The 22,832-nt window shown below is 53.0% G+C and overlaps 1 protein-coding gene across 1 annotated transcript in view; it reads left to right on the forward strand.

Annotated features, from left to right (window-relative positions):
* ARHGAP40 (Rho GTPase activating protein 40) overlaps nucleotides 1–22,250 on the forward strand; it is a 32,523-nt gene extending 10,273 nt beyond the window's left edge. The window contains exons 2-15 of the mRNA XM_037164338.2: nucleotides 6,113–6,327; nucleotides 8,059–8,279; nucleotides 8,785–8,860; nucleotides 9,421–9,563; nucleotides 11,087–11,252; nucleotides 11,781–11,872; nucleotides 12,292–12,369; nucleotides 12,730–12,889; nucleotides 14,633–14,715; nucleotides 16,279–16,485; nucleotides 18,318–18,458; nucleotides 19,212–19,381; nucleotides 20,506–20,567; nucleotides 21,581–22,250. Of these exons, the coding sequence (XP_037020233.2) occupies nucleotides 6,113–6,327; nucleotides 8,059–8,279; nucleotides 8,785–8,860; nucleotides 9,421–9,563; nucleotides 11,087–11,252; nucleotides 11,781–11,872; nucleotides 12,292–12,369; nucleotides 12,730–12,889; nucleotides 14,633–14,715; nucleotides 16,279–16,485; nucleotides 18,318–18,458; nucleotides 19,212–19,381; nucleotides 20,506–20,567; nucleotides 21,581–21,672 (1,906 nt within the window). The 3' untranslated portion in view covers nucleotides 21,673–22,250. The remainder of the gene's footprint in view (nucleotides 1–6,112; nucleotides 6,328–8,058; nucleotides 8,280–8,784; nucleotides 8,861–9,420; nucleotides 9,564–11,086; nucleotides 11,253–11,780; nucleotides 11,873–12,291; nucleotides 12,370–12,729; nucleotides 12,890–14,632; nucleotides 14,716–16,278; nucleotides 16,486–18,317; nucleotides 18,459–19,211; nucleotides 19,382–20,505; nucleotides 20,568–21,580) is intronic.
* The last annotated feature ends 582 nt before the right edge of the window (nucleotides 22,251–22,832 follow it).

Below are 22,832 nucleotides of genomic sequence, written 5' to 3' on the forward strand. Positions count from 1 at the left end.
AAAGCCTTTGCATTCTGGAGAGTCTGAGCAGCTGAGGGGGTGGCCCTGGCCACCTGGGCTGGTGGGGTATGTCACCCACAGGTCAGGCTCATGAGCCTGTGGCCCCTTCCTGAAGGACAGGAGCTGGAGGCTGCTCACCAGCTGGGCAGTCTCGGGCAAGTCACTTGTCCTGTCTGAATCTCAGGTGGGAGGCACCCGGAGCCACATATATCCGTGGGGCCAGCATTGGCTGAGGATTCCTGCTCCAGCACCTGGTGTATACTCGCTTTCTAGTAACCGGCCAGAGTCTGGGCTCAGTAACCATTTGCTGATGGAATGGAGTGATTCTTACACCACACTGCCCCAGGCAGTGTCCATGCAAAGATGAGGAGGCTGAGGCTCCCCAGGGTCACGTCACTAATGAGCAGCAGATCTAGAATGCAAAGTCAGGGGCCAAAGTTCTTGACTCCTAAACGTAGACATCTGGTTATCTATGGCTTAGAGGGTATGTCATACATGCTCAGTAAATGCCTACATCAGAGACAGTTCATCACGCTGTGCATTTAGCACTGGTGCACTTTTCTGAACATGTTATATATCAATTAAACGTTGCAAACCGCCCTGGCTCGTGTGACCAGTGGATTGAGTGCCAGTCTGTGAACCAAAGAGTCACCAGTTCGATTCCCAGTCAGGGCACGTGCCTGGGTTGTGGTCCAGGTCCCCAGTAGGGGGCATGCAAGAGGCAGCCACACATTGATGTTTCTCTCCCTCTCTTTCCTTCTGTCTAAAAATAAAGAAATTAAATATTTTTTAAAAAAGTAAAATGTTGAAAACAACAATAAAAAAAGGGCTTCGTGCAGCTCTGAACAAATTTCGTGGATGTGCTGGGGACCTGTTCTCTAGATAAATAGGGGACTCGTAGCCACACTGCAAAACGTGACCTCGGAACAGTGACACCTTTGGAACTGTTGGGGTTTTTCCTGAAAAGTTCACCCGAGGTAATGATTGTTGCCTTCCTCTCACGGCTTAACTGTGAAAGCGGTGACACCATTAATAACTTTTGTTTTGGTTTACTCACAGCAGTTTTCAAATTGTCACAAAAACACACAGATGCCAGTAATTTCCAAGCGAATTACAAAGCGACTGAGGAAGCTGAGCTGTGCACCAGCATGAGGTGACAACAGATTCGCAGGAGACGCGCTGACTAGCAGTTTTCCCAAAAAGCATAAATAGAGTGGAACAGCCAATTTTATAATTAACTGGGAATCGGTCTCCAGTCGAGCTTCTGCTCGGTGAGGACGGCCAAGCTGTTCCCCGGGGGGAGGCTGCGTGCCCTGCCTCTCCCTCTGGGCCCACACGGGCCTGAGGTTTCTTTGCTTTACCACATTTGAGTACGTTTCTGGACGGAGGCCTTTGTCATTTGGAGTCAAGCTCAGTCTGTGGGCGGGACACTTGGGGAAAAGGCACAAGCCAGGGCCCATGGGTGAGAAGCTGGCAGGACAGGCCTTGTGCAAAATGAACATGGGCGCTTGTTCCAAAATTGGCACAAATCTCAACATGGTGACAGCAGAGCCCTAAACCAAGAAGGCGGTCCCTCCAAGCAGGACCACACACAGCCATGATGCTGACCCCGGGTGCATTATCCCACGTCCACAAGGTGGGGGGACATCTATGAACAGGGCTTTAAGCTGTGGGAAAATAGAACTGCACAAGACAGAGGCCAGGTATGCAGCAGGAGCAAAATTAGCTCCCTGTCCTGGGCTGCAGAAACAAAAACAAACAGATAACATCCAAAGAACTATTTTTTTGGAAGACAATTTGGCAAGAAACCCTTTGTCTGGTTCAGCAATTCCACTCCTAGTGCTCCCTCTTCCACCGGCACCTCTGCGCGGGAGAACAAGGTGGTGGCAAATACGAGGCTGCACAGCCTCCTTTGTCATACTGACAAGTGGAGACACCCAAGCATTGGCCAAAGGAGCTGCATTAAAAACCATGCTCTACACCCGGAGGAGGAGATTTCAAGCAAAATGCACTGTGTGGAGGATCCTCCTGTGATTCAGCTGCTCCTTGCTATTATTTAGGGCCCAGTTTTTAAAATTTCTTTCCTTCCTTCCTTCCTTCCTTCCTTCCTTCCTCCCTCCCTCCCTCCCTCCCTCCCTCCCTTCCTTTCTTTCTCTCTTCTTTTCTTTTCTTTTTTTTTCAGTGTGCCGATTCCACTCCGTTCTAAGCCTGAGTGGATCCCCTTTGTGTGTGGCTGCCGGCTCCTCCAGGAGACCTATTTGTACCCAGGTCTAGAGCACACTGTCAATGTCCCAGAATCCCCACAAGAGTCCTGAGTGTGTCCTTCCTCAGACTGATTCCTGTGGCTGGAGGAACGCATGTGATGGTTCTTTTCTTTTTTAAGCAGCAGCTCTGTCGATGTGTCATTTATGCACCATGTAGCTGACCCATTTGAAGTGCACAGCCCCACAGCTTTTAGTATACTCACAGGATTGTGTGCCCATCCTCACAGTCAATCTGAGAGCATTTGCTTCACCGCCAAGGGAACATGGGGCCCAGCAGCAGGCGCCCCACAATAGTTCTTAGTCCAAACTGGCCCAGACTGGTTCTGTGATGAGGCTGGGGGGGGGGGGCTCCTGGCTGCTGCACGACGGGAGGCGAGTGGCAGAGAAGCTGGGAAGGCAGCGTCCCGCCCACCACCCCTGCTCTCCACTTGCTGTTGGGACGTCCCTTGTCCCGCCCCTTGCCCCAAGGTGCTGAGGACCTCCTGCAATGGGCCTGGCTTTGAGATCTGCTTTTCCTATCTCACCAGGTCTCACTTTAAAACTGTCTCTGGCCCTGGCTGCCTTGCTCATCTGGTTAGAATGTTGTCCTGATACACCAAGGTTGCGGGTTCGATCCCCTGTCAGGGCATAGACAAGAATCAATGAATAAATGCATAAGTAAGCGGAACACAAAGCAACATTTCTCTCTCTCCATTCCTCTCTCTCTAAAAATAATTTTAAAAAAATAACTGTTTCTTATGCAAAAATCTTCAGGGGCCAGATCTTCTGTAAAATCGATGTGGTGGCCAGGACTGGGGAAGCCCAGCTTAGCAGGGGCACAAATTATGCAAAGACATGAAGGTCTGAGAGAGGCTGGAGAAGCTGCGGACTGGTAACTGGAAAGCCAGTGCCCGTGGGGCAGTTGCGAACGATGAGGCCCACAGGCTTCCATCAATCTCACACTCCTAGCAGTTCCTGCTTGTGCTGTTTGCTATGCTGTTAAGTGCGAAGAAGTTCCTAAGTGTCGTAGGTTCCTCATGGGTTGACTCTCGTTTCCCCTGTAGAATGCTTTTGGGTTTTTGTTTTTGCTTTTGTTTTTTGCTTTGCCTTTTTAGGATGCTTCTTCATCTGAAAGGGATGTTGATAGCTGTGTCTTTTTTGTTAGCCTTTACCCCATATTTGGTCCATCTTTTTTGACTTTTGATTTGTGCTCTTTTGCATTATGTGCACTTCTCCCCAGCTTTACTGAGATATAATCGACCTGTGACATTGTGTATCTTTAAGGTGTTCAGTGCAATGATTTGATTCACTTACACATCATGAGACAGTGACCACAGAAAGGTCAGGTAACAAATCCATGATTTCACACCGTTACCCTTCTGTGCGTGTGGTGAGAACATTTAAGAACCACTCTCTTAGCGAATTTCAGATAAAAATACACTGTTTTAACTGCAGTCACCGAGCTGTGCATTACGTCCCCCAGAAACTATTCATTGTGTAACTGGAAGTTTGCGTTTTTTGGCCAGCGTCTCCTCGCTTCCTCTACGTCCCAGCGCCTGGCAACCACCACACTATTCCACTGCCTCTTTCTACCGGTTTGGCTTTTTTAGATTCTATGTATAGGGAAGATCACATGTTTGTCTTTCTCTGTCTGACTTAGTTCACTTAGTCTATGGCCTGCAGGGTCCATCCACATTGTCCCAAATGGCAAAATGTCCTTCTTTTTATAGCTGACGAACGTTCTGTGGGATAGCGGGGCAGCCATGTGCCATGTGTTCTTTGTCCATTCATCCCCGATGGACATTCAGGTGTTTCCATGTCCACTGTCATGCTGCAGGGAACACAGGGGTGCAGATGTGTCTTTAAAATAGTGATTTAAACTTTTATTTATTTATTTATATTTAGAGAGAAGGAACGGGAGGGAGAAAAAGGGGGAGAGAAACATCACTTGGTTGCCTCTTGTTTGTGTCCCGATGGGGGGTTGAGCCCGCAACCCAGGCACGTGCTCTGACCAGGAATCCAACCAGTGACCTTTTTGCTTCTTGGGACGATGCCCATCTAACTGAGCCCCGCCAGTCAAGGCCACAATAGTGACTGTACTTCCTCCTCATGTACACCCAGCAGTGGAACTGCTGGGTCATACGGTAGTTCCATTCTTTGTTTCTGAGGAATCCCCCTGTGTACAGTTTTCCTCAGCAGCTGCACCTACTCACACTCCTACAAAGAGTGCACAAGGGTTACCTTTTCTCCACCTTCTCACCAGCTCTCATTATCTGTTGTCTTTCTGATAACAGCCATTCTAATAAGGTGTATAGGTTTCAAATGTACAACTCTATAATACATCTCTATGTTATATTCTGTGTTCATCACCCAAAGTCATGCCTCCTGTGAATGAATTATTTTTTGTTGCTGCTGCTTTTTAAAAAAGATTTATTTATTTTAGAGAGAGGGCAAAGGAGGGAGAAGGAGAGGGAGAGAAACATCAGTGTGTGGTTGCCTCTCATGTGGCCTCTCACCTGACCTGCAACCCAGGCGTGTGCCCTTAACTGGGAATCAAACAAGCGACCCTTTTGTTCCCAGCCCGTGCTCAATCCACTGAGCTACACTAGCCAGGGCTGAATGACTTTTTTAAAAGCCAACTGAATCTTTTTTTTTAAAGAGAGCAATTCCAACCACCCATGTTTATCATTGTATTTCTGTTTTGTTTGTTTCGGATGAAATATGGCATTTGGTCTGTCATCTTGCCTGGGATCATTACTGAACCCGAACATCTGTAGAATTTGCAGAATGTACTCTTTCCCCATTTGAAGAAATTGGCATGGATCCCTCTCTGATGACAGGGTGGTGTGTGACCTGTCTCACTGGTGTGCCCCCGGGGGCGTGCGGATTCCAGCTCCTCGTCACCATTTCTCAAGGGTGCTGCACAGCAGCCCAGAGACTTTGTCCCCAAGTTCACGGGAAGCCCCAGAACAGCACTTGGCAGGGCCAGGAGACCTGCACTGTCCGTTCTGGGATTATCCGCACAAAATGGAATCACATAATTTGTGTAGAGGTTTGTGCACAAGAGGAGATGCAGACATTCGGGGCTCTCGGTGTAAACCACACAGCTGAACCCAGAGAGGCTGGGCCAGGGGCCTGGGAACCCTGGCTGAGACGGTCCCTCCCTGTCTCCCCCTGACGGCAGAGGGTTCCCTCTCTGCTTCTCATAGGAGACTGGCGGCTCTGGCCCTACCATAGTCACACGGCTTTTCGGGTCAATGCCTGACACTGACCTCCTTGATCCCTTGGTTCAACATCTTGAGAGGATCTGATTGGCTCACGCAATGTGAGGTACTTCTGGGATCTGGTACTTCGGTCTGTTCCGATCGAGCTGGAGGAGACCTGGAAACGACGTGGGCACGTGTTCTAAACAGGGAAACCAGACTGTGGAAGTCAGATTCACAAATGGGGGGTGGGGTGGGGAGGGATCACTGACATTTTGGGGAAGGTTTCAGTGAGATGAAACAGGAGCTGCACTGTAATTTCCTCACGTGCCCCGGTGTCTGATCCCCTCTTATCAGTGTTTACTGTATGTGGGCCCGAGGCTGTTCGCTCTGCCAAGGAGGTGGAGAGAAGCAGAGCTATCTGGCCCTTTCTCCATCTTCTGCAGCCTCGTGTGTTTCCATGTGATTCTGAGGGGGCAGTGGGTAGACTGGCCAACGTGCCGAGACTAGCTGTGTGTCTGTTGCCCCTGAGAAGTGTACTCGGGGTGCTCGCCCAGCTCCCAGGAGCCCCAGGCAGATTTCTGGAGAACCACAACGGCTCGGGACACACCCCATCGTGAGCGGAGCTTTGCCTGACTTTTCTCCTCCCTTCCCCACGTGCTGCAGCTCAGGCCCCGCGTCAGGCCCCGCGTCAGGCCCAGTGAATCAGCTTCCGCAGAAGAACCTCACGAGAGCACACCCTACAGAACGCTCCCACTCCCGGCTGTCCTCGGCCGAGAGCTTGTCCATGGATGGCTTTTGGATGGAGGTGGAGCGGATCCAACAGCGCGATGAGCTGACAGAAGAGGAAGGCAGCGGCAGCGAAGGCCAGCCACAGGAGGGTGAGGAGCCCTGGCGGGGGCTGCTGTGCGGAAAGGAGGCCCTCGTTGCAGGAGGGGGAGGGGGGCATGTGCAAGGTCCAGACAAAAATCGGAACACGAAAGGGCTTTCTCTCTCTCCTGGACTCCCTCCTCGACCTTTGCTCCCTGCCACCACACATTAGATTATGTCCCTCCTTGGATTAGGTTATTCAACACATAACTATTTCTTGAAAGGCACTGTTTTAGGCATTGGGGGGTATATTTGAGTGGAATTCTAAGTCCTGTGCTCAATACCCCCAAGTGTCTCCCCCGCTCTCTGTGTATCTATTTTCTACTACTGCATAACAAACGTAGCCAGTTCAAGTTATTATTATATTATTCTCACAGTTCTAGGGGTTGCAGGGCTCAGCTAGGCAGTTTTCACTCAGACTCTCATGCAATTACATTCAGATGGCGGCTGGGCCCTGAGTCATCCCAAAGGCTTTCTCGCTTCTGCATCTGCTGGTGGACGTGACCACCAGCTGGGCCTCATCTGGGACCGTCACCTGGAATGCCTACTCTTTGCCTCTCGGTGTGGTCTGGGCTTCCTCCCAGCAAGGCAACCGGGTTCCAGGAGAAGGAGGAGAGAGACAGAGAGAGAGAGAGATCCAGGCAGAAGCTGGCTCTCCATTTAAAGTCCGGCTTTGAAAGAAAAGTAGCATCACTACCTCTGCTACATCCCTATGTCCAGCCCATATTCCAGGGAAAGGGAATTAGACTGCCTCTTAATAGGATGAGTGTCAAAGAGTTTGGGGACATGTAAAACCAGCACATCACAGCTCACAAGGCTCTTACGAAATCGGCCCAGACCCCTCCGCCTCACACCGTCCCACCCCGTCTTTCTACCCCTGCACTTCCGCCCCTCCGCTCAGGCCTCCTGGCTTCTTGGACCACGACAGCACACTCCTGCCTTGCTGTTCCTTCTGCCCGAAGCACTCTTCCCCCCGGGATCTGTGTGGCTTGTTGTCTCTGATCAGGACTGGGCTCAAGGGTCACCTCCTTGGGGACCTTGACTTTCCTGAGTAAAGCAGCATCCCACCCCTCGCCCTCTAGCCCCTTGCTGCACTCTACTTATCACTAGAGCACATATCCCCACTCTGGACAGCACACAGAGCCTTTACTCATGCACTCGCGTGTCTGTGTCCCCAGCAAAATGGAAGCTCCGTGAGGTCAGGGACATTGCCCATCACCATCTCCCCTTGGTGCCTAGGACAGAGCCAAGTGCATTCTCATGCTCCATCCTGCTTGCTCAGTGAATGAGGAAAGGAAAGGGCTACGGCAGAGAAACCTTGGTTTGGCATCTAAATCAGCTGTGCTGGTCCGTGGTGTCCAAGACATGGGAGACTCAGCTCGAGTAGGGCCCATGCTCTCCACGGCTGGGCCCACGTGCCCCTGCGGTGGTTTCTGTCGATTTGGGAGGTGCAGAAAGTTCATTGCCACATTCCAGAATCAGAACATGCAGGCTCCACCCCTTTAGCAGGCTGCTTCTAAGAGAATATGATTTTACAGGTTTATTGCAGATGCTGGTTAATACCATCCCTACCCTTCAAATCCTCAAATGTTTTGCTAGGTCTTGTCCCCAGTGAAGAGTGGTTGGTGTTAGGGGGTCTCATCAGCAGGTGTGTGGATGTTCCTTGCTTCCACATCAGCACTTGTGGCTGAGTATGTGGCTAAGTGTGTTCATTTGGGTGGTATCCTTCCTTCTATTGGCAGAAGGAGAAGCCGAATCCCAGTGGCTGCAGGACACAGGCCTGTCGGACCTCCTGGGTGGCCTGGGCTTGGACAGCCATCACCAGGGGCTCCTATCTACCCTCACGCAGACCCAGGTGGCTGCCGTCTGCCGCCGGCTGGACATCTACACCCGCTCGGCCCGCAGACGCCACAGGGCACCTGTCCGAGATGTCAGGGACATCTTTGGAGGCTTCGGTTCAGGGGTAAGTCAGTGGCATGAGGGTGACTGCAGGCCCCATGACGGTACCGCCGCATCCCAAGTGAAACAGCAGTTGTGCTGCAAGGTGGTGTTGGCCTGTTCTTGCATGTTGCATGCGGGTCTGTCTGCTGTGTGTGCCAGTGTGTGTTTGCCCTCAGGTGGGCGCGAGGGCTTAGGTCTCCCTCTGCATAACTATTATCGGTACAATTAGAATGCCCATCGTTGTCCCTTATATATCTTGCTGACACTTGGACCTGATACAAGCTGGCAGGTCATGAGCATTTGATGTTTTCTTGGAATATTATGAAGCGACACAACACGAGAATAATACGAGAGGCACTGAAGGCAGGCAGACCCGGGCCCAGTGCCTGCTCCCTGACTCAGCCACTGTGGGGTCCTGGGCAAGAGCTCTGGGTTTTAACGGCTCCATCTCTGAAGACGGGGTCAGAAATGGCTTCTATTTCCCTGGGTTGGGAAATAGAGCAAACTGGAAATTGTAATTTGTTTAGGCAATACCTTCAGAGAATGGGGATTCAGGGATGAAATGGACCCAGCTCAGTCCCGGGACTTCTAGGTCTCCTCCAGGTAGGTGGACTTGGTTTTCCAGTCCCTGGGAACCCCCAGGCTGCTCAGAAAGGCTGCTTCCTTGGAGCATTTTCCTCTGCCTGCTGGTTCCTTGACTTTCCTGCTTGAGGGCAGTAGGACAGAACCCCAAGGGACAAGATGGGCCCTTCAGTGGGTTTTCCCATTAGACCCAGGAACCTCTGCCTGGAAAATTACTTCCTGGGCAATAAGCCCTGGCTGGGAAACTACTTCCTGGGGCAATGGGCCTTAGCCAGGAAACCACTTCCTGGGGCAATGGATTTAGCTGGAAAATTACTTCCTAGGGCGATGGATCCAATCCCTAACGGTACTGATTTGAGCTTGAGCCTGGGAAATCACTTCTTGGGGTAAAGGGCCGAAGCCCTTGGCTTAATAACCTGCTTCCTGGGGTCACAATCTCGGTGCTTTAATCTCACACCATCTTTACTTGGCCTGAGCAAGGGCACAAGCCTGAGAATTTGCTCCCTGGGGCTCTGGGCGGGAGGAGGGAGGGAGGCAGCAGGTGCTGACCTGACCGCCTCTCTGTTCTTTTTCCCCTACAGCAGCAGGGCCTGAGGGGCTGCAGGCCGAGAGGGAGGAAGCCTTCTACATGGACTCCGCCTACTCAGAGCAGGCGGCCTTGCTCCTGCACAGGGGCAGGCAGCCCCCTGGAGGCACCGGCGCCTGGAGCAAGGGCGCCCTGCCGGTGAGGGTGCTGCGTGCGGGTGCTGGTGGCCGTGACTCCCCCCAACCCCTTAGGAAATTTGCTATGACCTCTACTCCAGCATGAAAGTGCTTTCATTCACGCAAACAGATTTTTCTTTTCCTTTTGAAATAATTTTAGAGTCTCAAGAAATTGCAAAATAGTGGAACTCACATGCACTTGTCACCTAGTTTCTCGCAGAGACACTATCTTATGTAACCACAGCACAGCAAGTCAAGTTTGTAAAGAATGACTTTCTCCTTCTATAGCATCAGAGATAATTAGTGTTCAACATTATCTTCTACCCTTGGTGCTTTGATTTCCTCACTCAACTGTGAGTGATAATAGTTAATAATGGTGAAGATACTGCATATTAACCTTTTACCATAGACCAGGCATTACACCAAGTACTATACACGTGTAATTTAATTTTATTCTGTTATGTTGGCAGTAATTGTGTAAGTACTTAAAAATATTACTAGTTATAATAATTGAGGACTCACTATGTGTCAGGCACCGTGTTTTATACAATTTATCGAATTGAATCGCCCCCCAAAACTCTGCAAAGTGGATACTGTTATTAGCCCCACTTTACAGGTAAGAAAATTGACACACAGAAAGGTAAAATTATTTTACCCAGATTAGGTAAATGCAGTATTTACCCAAACGTCGGTAAAGTCAGAGTGTGAACCCAGAAAGTTTGGCTCCATAGCCCACACAGCAAGCACGGGGCTGTGCAGTAGCCGTAACATTCTTACCTACGACCACAGCGCGCTCCCCTTCCCCTCTCAGGGCACTGGAATGGGCTCGGGGGCAGGAGCTGGTGCAGTGCTCCAGGCAAACGCTGAACACATCTGCCTCTGCGCCAGGCTCTTGCGGTTTTTCACCTTTTCCCTGAAGGCAGCTGGAACGATGCCTCAGGCGGCCTGCAGGTCCCCACTCTGGCCTCTAGATGGCGAGGTCGGGCACCATTTATTTTTCAACTGATGCTCTGAAAAGAGCGAGGAAGAGGAGCATTGGAGTGCATGGAGGTGGGGGTGAAGGGGTGGCGGGTAGGGGGGATGGGGCGGTGGCACAGCTAAGGATAGCGACAGATGGGGTGAGGGAGGGCAACCATGGCCCATAAGAGAAGCAATAATAAGAAGCCCATGGGGATGATACCTCTCATCCAGCCCCTCAGACTGGAATGCAGGCAGTAAGAACAGCTTCCCATTACTGGGGCCTCGCTGTGGGCTTGGCACCCTTCATACCCCTTAGCCCACTTTACCCTCACAAAAACTACGAGGTAAACAGTATTTTATAATTGCACACGGGGAAGTAGAGGCTCCGAAGGTGACCCAGTCAGCGGTGGAGCTTGGACTTGAACCTGGGGTGGAATCCTGAGCCCCTGCTCTCATGCACTCTGCTCTTCCTCCTCAGAACCGCCTGGGGGGCGGGGCTGGGGTGGGTGAAGGAGTGGGGTTGGGGGCGGAGCCTCCACACAGGTACCCAGCCCGTGGCTTGATCGTCTCTGCTTCCCTCCCTAGAAGTTTAGGATCCCCAAAGGCAGGCTTGGCCTGACCAAGGTCGGAGACCTGTCCTCGCAGGACATGGAGAAGATCTCCGCTCTGGCCCTCATCGAGCTGACCGCGCTCTGCGACGTCCTTGGCGTGGACCTGAAGAGGAGCAAGGCGGGCAAGCTGAAGGCAGCAGGTCAGCAGCCCCCTGTGGCCGGAGTCCTGGCTTCCTCGTCAAGGGGGCTGCGTGGGGACCCCCCACCCAGACCTGCTAGGCTGTTCTGTTTCCTTCCATAATATGTATTGTTTCCCGCATATGAAAACGATTCCTGCTCATTGCAGGAAATCTGGCAAGCAGAGCAAAATCCAAAAAGGAAACATGCAATTCAGATATGAGCACTATTAACGTTTAGTGTATTATCATCTTCCTCCCACTCCCCACGCCAGACCACTGTCACATTTGGCGCCCAGCACGCTCTGGGGCAGCAGCCCATCTTCTTTCAACACCTCTTTATCCAGCTGAGACTTCCTCTGTGACGCACCAAACGTTGTCATTATTGCCGAGGCCCCGTGTTCCACTTGAGAGCAGCTGGAGCTCAGCCACTGGCCTTCCTCGTGCAGGGAGAGGGGTCGGACTCCAGTCGCCCAGGAGACCTCGCAGGTGGGAGCCCAGGTGTCAGTGCAGGAAGCGAAACTCCCCTTCTGCTCTCTGGTCTCCCCGCAGAAACTCGCCTGTTTGGCGTGCCCCTCGAGGCCCTGCTCGAAGCTGACCGCAAAGCCCTCCCCAGCACCCAGGTGCCGCTGGTACTTCAAGCTGTAAGTTGTCTCCAGATTGGGCTCATTTAGCCAGGGACAGGCTGGCTCTGGGCACCACTGATGGCCAGCCTGGGGGATGAAGGTGTGGACTCTAGAATCAGGAGACCTGGGTTCAAATTCTGCCTCTGACCCATGCTAGCTGGGAGACTCGAGGCAAATTTTTGAACCCCTATGTGTCTGCCTTCCAGTATTTATGAAATGTGGTTATAATAACAGTATTCCTTTATTAACGATTGAGTGAGAAAAATGCATATAAAAAAAAAAAAGCTCTCAGGGCAACGGCTGGCTCAGGAAAGGGGCCAGGAAAGCTATTTTTCTTCCCCTGTCTCTTTCCTCTTCCTGTGTCCATGGCAGACACACACAGTCTGAGTCTCACTTTTCAGTGGTTTGGTTTAAACATTGGGTCCTTTGTCACACAGCTGCTGTCCTGTTTGGAGAAGAGAGGGCTGGACACAGAGGGCATTCTCAGGGTGCCCGGATCCCAGGCCAGGGTCAAGGTAATGTCTGGCCGCCCCAGCTCACTGAGGCTGCCTCTCCCAGCATCCTCACATGTGAGTCGAACCCGGAGAGAATCCGGGTCGAGGTCTGCCCATGTCCTGGCGTCGGTCTCTGTTTGGGGTGTGGAATTCCGGAGGGTTTGCAAGACTAGAGGTGGCACAGTATGGTTTAAGAGTCAGGCTGTTGACAAATGTTGAGTGATTTATACACATGAGGCCATTTAATCCACATGAAAACCCTACGAGGTGAGTGCTGTTATTGTCCCCACTTTGCAGACAAGGAAACTGAGGCCCAGGTGGTGGAGCAACTGTTCCTGGAGCCTTGGGCCAACTTCTCATTACTGCCCCTGCTTCCCTCAGGGGCTGGAACAAAGGCTGGAGAGAGACTTCTACACTGGCCTGTTCAGCTGGGACGAGGTTCGCCACAATGATGCGTCTGATTTGCTCAAAAGGTTTATCCGGGAGCTTCCGGCGCCTCTGCTCACGGCTGAGTACCTCCCGGCCTTCACTGTGGTGCCCAGTGAGTGTCCCCAGACCTTGGCAGCTGGAAGAAGGGCTTCGATGGTCTGGGCTGGAGAGGGACAGTGGTGGGAAGATGGGCCTACATGTCCCCTGTGATTTCAAGCATGTGTGTGTGTATGTGTGCATGTGTACAGTATGTCAGATGTGTGTATAATGTATCCATGTATGTGTGCATTGCACATGTATGCGCATGAGCGTGTCTGTGTGTGGTGTGACGAGGAGAGGAGGAGGTAAGCTTTCGCGCACCACGGTCCTTGTTAGTTCTCACACGGACCAGATTTCTTTCCTTCGTGATGTCCACAGGCTCCAGTTATCAGGCTCATCTGTGGGCATCCGTGGGCACACCTGTGTGTGCGTGTCCATCTGTCTGCGGGTCGGCCCGTATTGCATGGGTCCCTTTCCATATTCTGCGTACCTACATCCCATCCATAGAGTGCAAACTGTCACTTCTAGTTTTCTCAAAAGAGGAAAGCCACCCAGCTGAGATCCCCCTGTGACCTTGAGGGAAGCTCAGGTGTGTGCACTGGCTCTCTCTCTCTCTTTCCCCTCTGATTCTCCAAAAAGCTGCAGGGCTCAGGACCCCGAGAAGTCCTCTGCAGCCACTGCTTCTTACATAGGTTAGGTCAGATCAGACCAGGTCCCTCCTCGCCCACACCCCCTGCAGCCCACTTGTACTGAAGGGCCACAGGGCCCTCCTCCTCCCTCCGCCTGGCTCTGCCCCATCTCCTCCTGGTCCCCCTCCATCTGCACTGTCTGGCTTCGATCTGCCCCTTTGTCTTTCTCCTCAGGGCTCTGTACTTGCTGCTCTCTCTGTCTGAACCGCCCCCCCCCCACCCCCGGTCCCTTGGCCGCTGAGTTCCTGCCTTTGGGACGCCAGTCAGTTCAGTGTCAGCCCCTCAGAGGCCCTCCCTCACTGGCCATGCTGCCCGGCTCCACAGCTCCTAACACCGTGTTATTTTCTCCTTGGTGTGAGTCAGCGTCTGAAGATGCTTTGTTACTTCTTTGCTCGTCTGTTGTCTGTCTTCTCCCCTGAGACAATGAATTCAGCTCCATGAATCTGTGACCTGTTTCCTTGCCACCATGTCCCAGGTCCCTGCACTGGAGCTTGGCACCTCATAGGAAGTTGATGGTTTTGCTGACTGAGGGAATGAATGAATGAATGAATGAATGAATGAATGAATGAATGCCCAGGATCAGGACAAAGCTCTGATGCTTGGACGCTGTGTCCTCCTACACAACTGACCCCAGGCTCCAGCCAATGGGCCAGGTCAGGCTCTGGTGAACTCCTTCTCTGAATTCTGTACCTACCACCTCCTCTTCTCCCTGGAGACCCCAGGTGTGGGGCAGCTTGTGCCCTGCAACCCTCAAAACACAAAGGGTTTCATTAAAGCCAGGTGAGATACCATCTCCCCTCCTGAGGGGGAATTGCCAGCCCATTGCATTTCTGAGCCTGGGAGGTACTGCTCGGGTTGCATGTCCAGGCGTGTGTGTGCACCTGTGTGTGGGGGGCGTGCACACGTGGGTGCTACTTTTGATTCACACTGTACAGAGAGTGAGCCTCTCGACCAGCACTGGCTGGGGCTCTGTCTGAGCCTACGCAAAACCAGAAGCCATTTCCTGGCCTCATAAAAAAGGATTTCCTGGAATCTCCCCTCCCCAAGGAGGGGCCTCCAGACTGAGGGAGGGAGCGTCTCTGAGCCTCCCTGGGAGACCTGAGACCCAGTCCGCCCGCTTCCCCCAGACATCCCCGACCCGAGGCAGCGCCTGCAGGCCCTCCACCTGCTCATCCTCCTCCTCCCGGAAGCCAACAGGAATGCCCTGAAGGTGAGAGTTCCCTCCAGCTGCCTCCACTCTGTCGTCTCAGCTCACAGCCACAGCAATGGCTCCACAGGTGCCCATTCATCCATTCATTCAACAACTCCGCCCGGTGCTGTGGTGCCGTGATGACCTGATGACCAAGTCTTGCCTGAGACTTTTTCCCGAAGGAAAGCAGACAAGCCCTGAAAGGCCACAGTGCTCACTAGAGTGTGCACTGCCCAGCGTCACAGGGAGGAGGCTCAGTGTCCAAATAAGATGGGCGAACACTGAGTTAGCGAAGAAGGTCGGGTCATCCTTTCCTACGAGACTTCTCCGATCCTTGATATGCTGAGGCTTTGTGAGCCCCCGAGTGGGACTGGAGTGTGCAGCAGTTGCCAGAGCCAGTCGGCCCCGGGGCCTTTTTTGCTGGGAAAAGCACTGCGTGACACCGGTGTTCCGAGGGGCACCAGTTTGGGAAATGCTCTCTTAAGGAACTCCCACTGCTTTATGGGAATGGGTGCTCAGGACTGGCGGCTGGGGCTGAGGTTCAGCCTTGGCTTAGCTCCGGCACCCTCATGGCTGACCTTGGGTCAAACCCAAGACGCACTGCTAGGGCGAGGTGGAGAGGCGGCCCCAGGTCTGCCAGAACCCCCGTCTGATGTGGATGCAGGAGGCCCTGAGGCAGTACTTATAACCAGATGGAGCTGGACCTCAGCATTGTTGAGGAGATGGCTTCTTTGAATTTTTGTTTCCTTTTCAGTAAACTGAAGATAATAATAGCATCTGTGTGATTGTTTGGGGGCAGAATACAAGAGCTAATACATAAGGAATCACAGACTGGAAAGGGTGGGACTTTGCAAATGTCCAGTATAGGCCCACTATTCCTCCCTGCCCCTCCCTTCCATCCTTTTTTCCTTTCTTCCACCCTGATCTACCATCCATCCATCCATCCACCCATCTTTCCACCCTTCCATCCCTCCCTACATCCGTCCACCTTTACTGGCTGTGTGGCCTCAGGCACATTCTCTAAGCCATACTTTCCTTCTCTGTATAATGAGTACAAATGGAAGAACCTACATTATAGAGTTGTGAGAATTAAATGAGATGATAAATGCATGCAAGGAGCTAACTAAGGAGCCAGAGACGCAAAGAATACTTGACAAATGGCAGCTGTCACCATCTCCCCACTTCCCTCCCATGGTTTCTGCTCCCCTGTTCTTTCCCTTGCATTTTGGGCAGATTCAGACTCCCCAGATCCAGAAAAAGGAGCTGTTTTGGGCTCACTAAGAAAAGACCCACTTCCCAGAACTGTGGCTTTTCTCTGCCTGGAAGTTCAAGTCTGACCTGGAGGTCTCACTCATTTACCTCTGAGGGAGCAGGGAAGGGGAAAAGTTTTGACCACATTTTGCAGAGCAGAAAATCGCCACAGGGAGGTCATGGGTGGGCTGATGGCAAGGCCAGAACTGAAACCCCTATTCCAGCCCCTGGCTCCTTCCTAGGCCCCCAAGTAGTGCGGCAGAATGTTCTGGGGAAGGTGGGAGACTCCAGTGGCGTGCCAAGATTTGAGGGAGGTTCTGTGTCCTTCCCCAGGTTCTCCTGGAATTCCTCAGGAAGGTGGTGGCCCGGGAGCAGAGCAACAAGATGACGCTGTGGAATGTTTCCACGGTCATGGCCCCCAATCTCTTCCTGCACCGAGGGCAGCCCCCCAAACTCTCCAAGGGCAGGGAGAAGCAGCTGGCAGAGGGCGCAGCCGAGGTGGTGCAGATGATGGTGTTCTACCAGGACCTGCTCTGGACGGTGAGTGCTGCGGGACAGCCACGAGTGGAGGGGACAGAGTGTCCATCTGGGGAGCAGGCACGAGCCCTTTTTCTCCTCCTGCTGCAGCTGCCCCGTTGCCCTGCCACCCACGATTGTGAGTGCTGTCCTTTCAGATCACTAGTTGCGTCTCTTCCGGGATCTGTGTTGGCCCATTATCTTGTTTTTGCCCCTGTCTTACCATCCTAGAAGTGTCCAGGTGGCCATGCCTCTCAGCCAATCCACGGCCATCTGGTCTACCCCAGATCAAGGGTGTTCCTAGAGCCTTCATGAATAATTCCTTCACTTCAAAGCTTTAATGATGTTGAAAAAGCTGCCCTTTCCCTATGCCCTGCAGGCTTAGAGACTGGGACCTGCCTCAGACAGAAGCCTGAGCCAGATAACCAAGATACCCCCGGTCCCCAGGAGCCTTACTCTGAGTGACAACCCAAAGCAGGGCAAGGGCAGGAGCAGGGAAAGAGGCCCCTCTGTGGCGTGGGCATGTAGGCCCCGCTGACAGTTGGGGGTGGAGCAGAAGCATTAAGTACCCTCCAGCACCTGAGACTCCCAGGGACACAAGGTAGCACTGCCCAGCACTGCTGCTCGGGCCACCTCCCGTGGAAACCGGTAGCTTCTTCCTTCCATCCCTCACGGACCCTTCCATCCACACACCCACCCACTCACCCACCAACCCACCCGTGCATCCTTCCATCCACCTAGCTTTCTTCCCTCCCTCCTTTCTTTTCTTCCTTCCCGCTTCCTATCCTTCCCTCCAACCATGAAGTCGTTAAGATAGATTTCTATTCCAGAAGCCAGAAAGCGAGGCTCTCCGGCTCCCCCCAGTTCCTCCCTCATCACATCCGGGCACTCCTTCATCTTCCAAACACGCCACATGCCAGCTGGTTCCCCAGACCCACCCTGCACTTCACGCCTCTGAGTGTTTGTGTATGCAGTTCACTCTGCCCGGAATTCCCTTACTTTTTTTAGAAAGGGTGGAAGCCTGGCACCGTCTGCTTATTCTTCAATGTCTAGTTCAATAGTCGACTCCTCTGTGCCTAACGCCCATAATTCCTGCCTGCCTCGTGCCCTTTCGGCTCTCTCAGGTTAGGCGGCTACTAAAACACATTAGGTTATAACACTTTTTATCGAAGCGAGTTTTAAAAATTCAAGAAATGCCTTCTAGCTGTAAAAGTCCGGGGCAACATAGATGTGGACACATAAAGTGGAGGATTCTCCGCGCCACCCCACCCCCCACACCAGTTCTTCTACCAAGTGCATCACCCTGTTTGGTGTTGCCCAGCCAGGAGACAGAGGGGCCCAGAATGGAACCGGTTCTATCAGGCCCCAGAGCCCATGTTCCTTATTATCGGGGTCCATGGAGACCGCATTCTCCTAACTCCCTCCGGTGGCTTCTGATTGGAGAAAAGAGTGTGGGTCAGTCTGGGGTTCTCTGTGGAAGTTGGCCAGCACAGGGCTGGCTGGGGGTTCTCAGGCACTGGCCCACTCCAGGTGTGTTTGGGGACCGCCCTGAGTGTCCCGTGAGCAGCCACCACACAACAGGTGTGGGACCCTCCAGCCTGTCCCAGGAGACCCCTGGCCACTAAGCCCGAAGAGGGTCCTGTCAGAGGACCCTACTCCGCAGACCTCGTTACAGGCCATATGACCCCTTTCTTTCCACCAAACCAGTGCTTCAGCCCGAAGTTCAACAAAAGTGGACTGCAAGTCTCATGTGGGGTGCGGGGACAAGGAAGACGCCACAGTGACCCTGGCGTGCTCTGCCTCTCTTCTCCGCAGGCCCATGGCTCTGCTAAGACTTGATTTTTTTTTCCGGCCAGGTCTCCTCTTTCTTGGTTGCCCAAGTGCGAAAACTGAACGACAGCAGTGGCCGGCGCCCCCAACTCTGCGACTGGCCACTCACGACCTGGCTGCGAAGAATACACACAGACAGGGACAAGGCGGGGGGTTGCCCAGAGGCGGTGAGTGCCCACCCACGACCCACCCCAAGATGGATGGAGGAGGCGGCGGTGGGAGGGCACCTAGTGCAGCTGCGGCCTCCAAGTATTTGCTGCCAGTGGGTCAGGAACGGCGCCTGCGATTAAGGCCACCAGGGGGCGCACCAGCCCCACCCAGCGAGCTGGGGAGCAAACCAGGAAGATGACTTGGCTGAAGGAGGAAATGGGCCTGGTGCAGGGACTTGTAGAAACTGTCTCCCCTGCCCTGTTTTTAGGCAGCACCCTGTGTGCTTGACCGAGGGTCTCTGTGTTGGGTGTGGGGTGATTGGGACAAGGAGGGCTTAATAGAAAGGAAGGACACTCCAAAAATATTGAGTGTCCCCAGGAAGGAGTCCTGGACAGGGTTCCCTATCTAGAGATCCAAAGAGAAAGGGACCGGGGTCGCGGTGTGTATGATATGCACGGGTGATGGATAGCCATAGAAACCTACGTGCACATGTGTTTGCAGGTGCATTTTGTGCACTCCTGTTGTGTGTATCAGTATGAATGCATGTGCATGCATGTTTCTATGCCTGTGTTTGTGTATGCACACTGAGGGGCATTATGTGTGTGAACAAAGTATGATCTGTGCACAAGCAGCTGGTGTATTTGTGTGCATCTTTGATTTTTAGTGTTGGTACTCGTGTAAGTGCACACATATGCATATTTATGCGCACACATTTGAATTCCCGGTATGCGTGTGTGCGCCCTTACAGATGGGTCTTTCTCTCTCTGCAGACTCCCAAAGTGGCAAAGATCCAGGTGGCCTGGCTTATCAAAGATACCCTGGAGGTGCCCCTGACCTCCAGCACCACAGTGACTCATGTCCTCAGGCAGTTCACAGGGCGCCGCAGCCCTGGTCTACAGCATCAGGAGAGCAGTGAGGACAAGGACAACCTCCTCCCATGGTAAGGGCCATCTCCCCAGACAGGAGTGTCACCCCTGCAGGGAGCAGGTGCAAGGGGGGTCAGCACCTCAGAAATGAAGGCCATCAACGGGAGTTGCTCAGGCTGGAGGCCTTCACCTTTCTACGGTGGCCGGAACTGGGCTCTCCAACTTGATGGCTTCTTGGCTTCAAATTACAATGATGATAGCACTCAGTCATTCAGTGTAACGGGTGTTTAATGAACACCTGCTATAGACTAGGCACCATGTGGGATGAGAGAATCGTGGGGCTTATAAGCTCGCAGCTTTGTGGAAGAGACAGACGTGACTCAAGCAGTCACACGGTCAATATGGAGTCACTGTATTCAGTTTATAAGAAATACAGGGAACAATATGATGTAAAACAAGGCAGTTGGTAGTTTGGGGAATGAAGTGAGACTTCCAAGCACAGAAACCGCATGTGCAAAGGTCCCAAGGCAGCGTGGCCAAGAGCTGAAAGAGGATCAGAGGGGCTGAGATGCAGCTGTCATTCCAGGATGCAAGAGACAGCTGAGCTCTCAGGAGCCTCCCTGGCGGAGTTGGCAGGAAAGACTCTTGGACTGTCCGTTGTTAGCAAGTCCAGTTCTTCCTTCTACAGATGGGAGAACTAAGGCCCAGAGAGGGGAAGGGGCTTGCCCAGAGCCACAGGGCAAATTGGGAACAGATTGCGGAATTGAACTCCTCTGATACTTATGATACTTATAACTATAATGGTCATATATAATCATACAATAGCCACAATTCTTTTCGACTCAGAATTTGCTCCTCACAGCAGACTCCTGTCCCCACATGTCACCCCTCATCTCACCACCCTCCTAGCTTCCATTCCGATGCCCAGCAGACAGGGGCCTTGCGGTGCGGGATCCATGGCTGGTCCATGGCTGATCTCAGGCTGGTCCCTGAGAGCCGTCCACCCGCCTCTTCCATGTCCCTGGAGCCTGAACTCCTTTGTGGCTCTGGCTTTCTCAGGAGGGTCCTTATGTCTCATCTCCCAGCTGGGACCAAAATTAGTGAGGACTGCCCCTCCACGCCTGGGGTCTGTGAGCAGTTGCTGGTCTTGCAGCCTTGGGCAGGAGACATCGGTGACTTTCTCCTCTTTGTCTTGCAGCAGCCAGTTGAGGGCATCAGCCGACATCGACATCGTTCTTTACGAAATTGGAGGGAACATCAGTGAGTCCCGGTGGAGAGTGGGTCTGAGCCCAGGTCCTGGTGCTCTCTGACCTTGAGAGCTCATGGGCCCCTTTAGGGGAGGCCAGAGTCCACCTGGGGTTGAGCCTTCCCCTCAGGCCTCTTTCTCCCCAAAAACCCAGGGGAGCCCTGCTGTGAGGTTAAGTGTCAGCTTGTGGCCACACCTTAGCGCTCCACCTTGGAGTGTGCAGTATGGCCTCAGGTGGGCATCTCAGGCATGGAGAGCATGGAATTTTGGTTTAGTGTGATGGTTGTCAGCACCACCAGTGACAGTGATGCCTCTGGGCCACCCTAGCCACAGTGGACCTGCTCCCGGGACTGTGGCCGTGGATTCCTTAAGGAATTCCGCAGACACACGTCCGCTCTGAAGGCTCCAGGCTCTGAGAGACAGGCAGCCGACCTCAGCTGCGTTCTCTAGAGCAGCGATTCTCAGCCTTCAGCGCTGCCTCGGAATCTGGAGGGCTGTTAAGACACAAGTGGCTGGGCCCCGGGAATCTGCACTTGTAACAAATTCCCAGGAGCTGCTGATGCTGATGCTGCTGGTGCAGGGACCACCCGCTGAGAGCCACTGGCCAAGGAGCAGGGCTAACACAAGTCTTAGGAGCAGTGATGCAGTGAGGGGGTGTTCCTTAGGAAGAGCCTTACAAGGGAGGGAGGGAGAAGGGGCGAATTCTAGCCTTGGCCACAAGGGGGCTCTGGAGCGCCAACTGCATCAGAGAACTTCCCTACAGAGGCCTGAGGATGGTCTTCCTACCTGTGTGTCAGTTGGTCATTGGCTGTGGGCTGCCCTGGGGGCCAGGCCGTAGCCTCTCCTGCACCAGGCCTCCCACCTCAGTTCTCCAAAGCAAAGGGTAACTGTGAGCCACAGCAGCCAAGGCTCACACAGCTGGGAAGGAGGTAAGGTACACTGGCAAGGTGAGGGGCTACCCGGGCAGGCCAGCGGCACCTTCCACGGACACCACCATACAACCTCCTTGTCCCCTGCCTTCCCACAGGTGAGCATCGCCTGGACCCAGATACCTACCTCTTAGATCTGTACCGCACCAACCCTCACGGTGAGTGGGTCATTAAAAAGAGCCCCACCTAAGCCCTGGGCTGTAAGGAGCAGCCCGAGAGGGCACAGCCAGCGTGGAAGCACAGCAGCTTAGCGGAAGGTCTAGCTCTTCCTCCAAGGCGACTTCTCTGCAGTGCCCAGGCCGCCGCCACCGCCTCCTCCCCAGGCCCCCTCAACCCGGGCCCTCCGGGCCCCCCTCAGGTGGTCCTACACCACACTCGATGTGTGACCACACCTCTAGGGGATGAAGTTGTGTCCAGGATTTCCAGCCCCGAGGAGAATAAAATATGCAGCACCTCTGCCAAGAGGCAGTTGATTTTTTTTCCAGGAAAAAAATAGCTTTCAAGTAGCCCTGCAATGAATAGTGGGACAAGCTTGGAGACAAGCCAGGGCAGCTCTGTGGCCTCAGGCCGACCCCTTGCCCTCTCTGAGCCCCCTTGAAAGACAGGAGGTTGGGCCTGGGAGTGGCGGCTAACACTGGAGCCGTAAACAACATCCCCCCCCCCAGGTCTGGAAAGAGGAAAAACCTCCCTTCATAGCTCTCATGTGTTCAGTGTTGCTTTGTACCATCTCGTCATTTTGTAATGTGATATTTAAATTCTGTTCAAACATTAAAGGCATGAGATAAATGTCACTTTTCTTTTGTTCGCGAGTTTTTTCTCCCCAGCTCAGTTCTCACTGAGCATTATCCTGGCTGTGAGTTAACATGCAAGCTTGGGGACGAGACCGTGGTGCTGTGTTCCTCAACTGGTCTGGCCACACCTTGAACCTGCAGCCTCGGGAGGGGCTGGGAGGGGAACCGAGGGGAGGGTGGACCACGGCAGCAGCTGTCGGAGGCGATGCTGCAGGAACGGCCTCTCTGGGATCCTCTCCTTCCTCCTCTCCCCTTTCATTCATTTGTTCAGCAATGGCTTTATGAAGCCCTTAATATATGTCAAGAGCTTCACGAGTTTAATTTTCACAAGGCAGAGACCTTGTGTGGGGTTTTGCTCACCTTTGTGGATATCATGGCACACAATAGATGCTCAATAAAATTCGCTGGATGATTGAATAAATTAACATATTCCTTTCTGCCCCTCTATCTGTTTCCTCCAGAAACTGTTGCCCTCATCACCTGACTTGGTTTGATGTGTGAAAACGAGGAAATGCTCCTGAAGTACCTATAGCAAGTGCTCATTGAGTGCTGTCATTAT

The sequence above is a fragment of the Artibeus jamaicensis genome, unplaced genomic scaffold (assembly GCF_021234435.1).
Source record: "Artibeus jamaicensis isolate MK-2021 breed Jamaican fruit bat unplaced genomic scaffold, CSHL_Jam_final contig_685, whole genome shotgun sequence".
NCBI classification, from domain to species: Eukaryota; Metazoa; Chordata; class Mammalia; order Chiroptera; family Phyllostomidae; genus Artibeus; species Artibeus jamaicensis.